At 62.2% G+C, this 5,776-nt stretch overlaps 1 protein-coding gene across 1 annotated transcript; it reads left to right on the top strand.

Annotated features, from left to right (window-relative positions):
* The first annotated feature begins 386 nt into the window (after positions 1-386).
* Positions 387-1,819, top strand: LOC135423842 (ammonium transporter Rh type A-like). The gene has a single exon (XM_064674482.1). The coding sequence runs from the start codon at positions 387-389 to the stop codon at positions 1,779-1,781; it is 1,395 nt and encodes a 464-aa protein (XP_064530552.1). The 3' UTR covers positions 1,782-1,819.
* Positions 1,820-5,776: the final 3,957 nt, after the last annotated feature.

The following is a 5,776-nucleotide window of genomic DNA, read 5'->3' as shown; positions in this document are numbered from 1 at the left end:
CAGCAGTGAGGTCCCCACTCCTGGAAGGGGATAGGTTATATGGGGTGAGTGCCATGGTACCCCCATCCCTGGGCAGCTCCTCACCAATCATCCTTCTCCCTTCTCTGCCCCATGGCAGGTTTTTCTTGTTTCCCTTCAAAATCATAATGTCCACTTTTATGGTGGCCAAACAAGAGCACGTGGCTAATTTATGGGTGTTGTATTTAAAGAAGAGAGGAAAAAAACCCTCCTCTTCTGCAACATAAACTCAGATCTTCCGTTAAAAATTAACCGTGGTCATAAAACCCCCGATGTAGGAGCAAGCAGAGCTCACCCTGTGAGCACTGCTGGGCTGCTGCCCCAAGACAGCACCCTGCCAGTCACCATCCCCTCCTGTCCACTCCAGGATGGCCATACTGCCCTTCACCCAGCCCCGTTGCCTCCTGCCCCTCTTCCTGGGGTTTTTCCAGGGTGCCCTGCTCCTCTTCTTTGCTCTCTTCGTCACCTTTGATGAGCCCTCAGCGCAGGCAGAGGATGCCAACTTGGTGGCCTACCAGATCTACAGCACCTTTCCCTTCTTCCAGGACATCCAGGTGATGCTGGTGGTGGGGCTGGGGCTCCTGCTGACCTTCCTGCCCCGCTATGGGCTCAGTGCCCTCACCCACAACTTCCTCCTGCTCAACTTCTCCATGCAATGGGCGCTAGTGCTGCAGGGCTTGATCCACCACTTCCACCACGGCCAGGTCCACCTGGATCTCCACAAACTCCTCATCTCTGAGTTCGCTACCGTGACTGTGCTCATCTCCGTGGGGGCCATCCTGGGGAGGAGCAGCCCCTGCCAGCTGCTCGCCATGGCCACCTGTGAGGTCCCCGCCTACCTCGCCAGTGAGTGGGTCATTGTCAACTGTCTGGGCGTCCTGGATGTGGGTGGCACCATCACAATCCACGTCTTCTCCTGCTACTTCGGCCTCGGCGTGTCCAAGGCTCTGTTCCGGGCAGGGCAGAAGCCACTGCACCCCAAGGAGACCCCAACGCCCCGCTCCGACCTCATGTCCCTGGTGGGGATGCTCATCCTCTGGGTTTTCTGGCCCAGCTTTGTGGCTGTCCTCTGCCAACCAGGCGATTCCCAGCACCGTGCCATCCTGAACACCCTCCTGGCCATGAGTGCCAGTGCCATAACCACTGTGGTGGCCTCCAGCCTGCTGGAGAGGGACGGCAAGCTCAGCCCCAGCCACCTGCAGAATGGCAGCCTGGCCGGCGGGGTGGCCATCGGCGCGGTGGCCGACATGGCCATGCCACCGGTGGCTGCTCTTGCCCTGGGCAGCCTCTCAGCTGTGACGTGTGTCCTCGGCTTCAGGTTCCTCACCCCACTCCTGGGAAGGAAGCTCGCGCTCCAGGACCAGTGTGGCATCCACAACCTCCACGGCTTGCCCGGCATCCTCGGTGCTGCAGCCAGCGCCGTGGCCATCCTGGTGGCACCCAAGGACACCTCCAGGTCCTACGTCTCCCAGCTGTCCCCCTCTGGGGGCAATGCCAGTGTAGTGGTGGGAGAACAGCAGGGGGACGGTGGGGTGAGCAGACAGGCGCTGTGCCAGGCAGCAGGGCTGGCGGTGGCCATCGGGGCCTCACTTGTCGCTGGGCTGCTCACCGGTGCCACACTCCGGCTGCCCTGCCTGGCCCGACCACCCGAGCGGCTCTGCTTCGATGACTCACTGTATTTTAAGTTCCAGGATCAGGATGAGAGCCTGGGAGCAGGCAGCACGACTGAGGAAGGAGCCCTGGCTCTGAAGGAGCATGTTTAGGCACTGCTGAGTGTGAAGCTGCAGGGAGGGCCAGGGAATATCACCAGCCCAGATCAGCTGGTAGGAGATGTTGCCTGTTCTTGCTCCTGCCCTGTGCCTGGCTCCAGCCACCGAGGACTCTGGCGTAGCTGGGTCAGCATCACAGCACTGGTCCCTCTTCCATCCTCCCACCCTGCAGCTGCAAACCCCCTCCTCTGCTCCAGTCACCCCCAGGACCCACCCCTCTCAGGCAGCAGCCAGAGAAACAGCCTGCTAAGGGTGTCTCCCCTGGGATGGCTAATAACCTACAACTAATCCAGACGGCCCTGCTGCAGGACACTGGCACCAGCTGCTTCACTCTTGGTAGGTAGCATCACCTACAGTGCCCACCCTGACCCTCAGCTCCAGCTCTCACTCTGGACTCTCCTGTCTACTGCAGGCAACACCTGGAGAGGGCTTCCAGCTCAAGCCATGGCTCCAGGCCAGGAACTCAGCATCCCATGCCTGGAGGGTGGAACTGCAGCAGTGGGATACAGGGAGATGGGATGAGCTGGCCACAAGCAAAGGATTTAAAAGGGATTTGATAACCTGCACTGGGCAATTCACTCTCCAGGAGAGTTTGCAAAGGGAGGCACCAGCTTTCTTTACCACTGCTGCTGTGATGACGACGCAGCCCAAGCATGGCGAGGAGCCTCAGAGAGAGCCAGGATGCAGGAGGCACCCGCAGCCCACAGGACTCTCATCCCACCCCAAAGCAGGAGCTGGAAAAGCTGCGCCAGCATCCCAGGAAGAGCACTGGCCCCATCCCATCCCACCACGGGCAGTGAGCCGCTTCCACCCTGTGGAGGACAAAGCCTGCAGTCCATGGCTGGCATGAGGCGAGCTGGGAGCGCGGGGCCGCATCCTGCCTGGAGAGCGAGGGCTGTGATTCACATCCCCCCTGCCATGAATCACCGCTGCCCCTGCGCCCCCACGGACCCCGCTGCTGCTGAGACAATGCAGGCAATGCTCAGGGGCTCACAAGGGGGTCGAGGCCACCAAGGCCCCCAGCACTGTCTGCAGGAGCAGGGGAGCTGTCAGCGCGGTTGGGGGTCCCCAACCCTGAGCGGGTGGGAGAGGGGCTGGATCCCCTCCGCCTGGTGCAGCCCCAGGCAGAGCCAACACCAAGAGGGAGCGAGGCTGGGGAATTCGCCCTCCAATAATCACAAACAGGCTTGGGGGCCCGGGCGTGTTTGGTTAATTGTTAGAATAAAATATTGCCGAGCTCTGACAAAGAAATCCTGCCCCGCAGCCCGGCGCGGCCGAACAATGGGCCCCGGCGCAGGATGCTGCGGGCTGAGCAGTGGGGCCAGGGGCCATGAGGGAAGGAGGCAGCTTGGTCCCCCCAGCTCCCAGCCAAGCCCCAGCAGGCCCCCAGCTTCTTGGCAACTCTGTGTGGATGTGCCCCACGATGGTGTTGGGAGCCATCGCACGCCCACTCGGAGCAGGGACCGGCCGGGCCCCTCGCCACTGCCCGGCTCCCGCTGTGTGTCAAGAGCCTCCAGAGCCAGAACCCGCCCGGGGAGCTGTGATACCATCGGTGCTGGATCGGCCGCATCCAGTCTCCAGGAGAGCTGGTGCTCCCGCTGAGCCCGGCATCCCGGTCCTGCTGGCTGCCCCCATGCCGAGGCCTGCTGGCTCCAATGCCGGCTCTGGCTCCAGCACGGGGAAGAGGGGGCACAGGGTCAGCAGCACTAGGGGCTGCAGCCACCCTGTTGGGAATCAGCTGTAGAGAGGGATCACATGCACCCACCCTTGCACATGCATGCACACACATGGAACTGCATGCACCCACCCACCCCACACATACACACGTGTGCAGACACCACTGCACACACATGTACATGTGTGCACACATAACCACATGCATGTGCCCAGACACACATGCACACACATACATACACACACGTGCACAGACATCCCAGCACTCACAAACACACACACACGCAGCCCCAGGGCTGCAAACCTCTTCTGTCGGAGGTAGTGGAGCAGGCAGAGCCGCTTTCCAGCATCTCCCAGCCCTTCCCAGCGAGGAAGAGGACGCAGGCTCCCGCCGAGCAGCCCGCGGCACCCAGCAGGGGAGCGGGCAATGGGGGCGCGGGGAGGGAGCACACCCGGAGCTGGGCCTGGGCACACCCCGCCTCCCGGCTGGCATGTCCTGGCACGGGCACCCCGGCACGCCGCGGCACAATCTGGTCGGCAGATGCTTCAAAACCAGCAACAGGCCCAAGAAATGATAGGGGGGTCAGCACTTTCCCGCTGCCCGGAGGGGCTCAGGCGTTCGGTGACCTATGGTTTGGAGTGCTGGGACCCACCTGGGTCGTGGCACGGCTCCATCAGCCCCACTCCCGGCCATCCCTGCCCCCCCAGGACCCGCTGTTCCGCCTCTGGGTGTGCTGCCCGGCGCTCCCTGCTCCTCCAAACCAACCGCCCTCCAAAGGATGGAGCAGTCAGATATTCCGCAGAGCCTCCAGCGTTTATCACACTGTAAATCTGGGCTTTCAGCAGCTTCACAATGCTGCAGGGAGATGGGAGAGAACAAAACGCTGCTCTGCTCTGTCAGACACAGCCTGCGTGTGCCAGTGCCCCCAGCGCCGGGGCTGCCAGGGGATGGGCCCCCAGCCCCTCTGACAGGGGGGTGAGGACTGAAGCAGGGGCTATATGTGGGCAAGGGCCCCCCGAACACCAGCCCGGGGGCTGCTGGCACCCCGAGATGGGGATAGCTTGGGTCAGCTGCACTTCGGTGGGACAGCGGTGGTGTGGGGGGCAAAATGTGCCTGTGTGGAACTTCAGCAGCCACTGTCCCTCTGCATGGTCCCCAGGCGTGGTGATCCTGTGTGGCCCCCTGGCAGAGCTCCCCAGGCACAGTCCCTGGGCACTATACCCCCATGTGGTCCCAAACCATGGTCCCTGGGCACGGTACCCCACTATGATCCCTCAGCACTGTCCTGCAGAACAGTGTCCCAGCCCACTGGGTTCTGCTGCTGCCTCTGAGCTCAGCCCAAAGCTGGGTTGGGATGCAACCCACTGGTGCTGGCAAGAAGTACCAGCCCCCATCCTTGTCCCCATCCCTGTCCCCACAGCCTCCCCCCTCCAACCCCCATCTCCCAGCGGGACCCTGCCATGATTGCAAAACAAGCAGGGAAGGGAGGGAGCCGAGATCGCGCTGCTCACACAGCGCTTGGATGCATCTGGCAAGGCAACCCGCCGGCGGCACAGGGCACGAGGAGAGGGCGTGGGCACGGCCAGCGAGCCCCCCCCCCGACCCTTGCATCCCCCTCAGCTCTAACATGCGTGTGCACCTCTTCTACATCCCTGCAGCCCCCGGGCCGGGCGGGCTCACACAAGGCACACAGGGACCACGGGCAAGGAGGGGGCTGGCAGGGCGCCCAGCGGCTGCCAAGGGGCTGGCACAGCACAGGGGAGTGGGGGGGCCGTGGCGGCAGCTGGAGCCACATCAGAGCGGCCCCCCCGGAGCAGCCGGGAGCGTGTGGTGCTGCCCTCGAAGGAAATGCGCTCACTCCCATGTGCTGCACACTTGGGTTCGCCTCACTGCTATTTTTATTTGACTTTTCAGGGCCTGTTTCCTTTTTCCGGCTGTTTTTGCTGTGATTCCACCATTGCTTCGACCTCGCTTTTTCCCCTCCCTCCCTGTTGCTTCTTCCTTCACTCTTTCCTTCCTTTCCATGCACTCATTCCTGCTGCTGCACCGGGTTCCCGGTTCAGCAGCAGCTGCCTGGGAGGGAAGGGTAGTGAACAGAGGCAGTTACTGCTCTGGTTTATCTGGGAAGGTGCTGACAGGTCACTGGAGGGGGGACTTTGCTCCAGCCTTGATAAAGAAAAAGGTTGTGAGTCATCCTGTCCAAAGTCACCGTCCCAATCCTGTTGGTGCTTGAGCTACGTGGTCCTGGTGGGGCCCCCAGCCCCATCCATTGGATATCAAGCATCAATAGGACTATTTTGAAGGGTGGTTGGGA

The sequence above is a fragment of the Pseudopipra pipra genome, chromosome 17 (assembly GCF_036250125.1).
Source record: "Pseudopipra pipra isolate bDixPip1 chromosome 17, bDixPip1.hap1, whole genome shotgun sequence".
NCBI lineage: Eukaryota > Metazoa > Chordata > Aves > Passeriformes > Pipridae > Pseudopipra > Pseudopipra pipra.
This window is presented reverse-complemented; position numbering and strand designations above follow the sequence as displayed.

Bases quoted from the DNA above. Each gene is read 5' to 3' on its own strand.
- LOC135423842 (XM_064674482.1), top strand. From the start codon at position 387: ATGGCCATACTGCCCTTCACCCAGCCCCGTTGCCTCCTGCCCCTCTTC.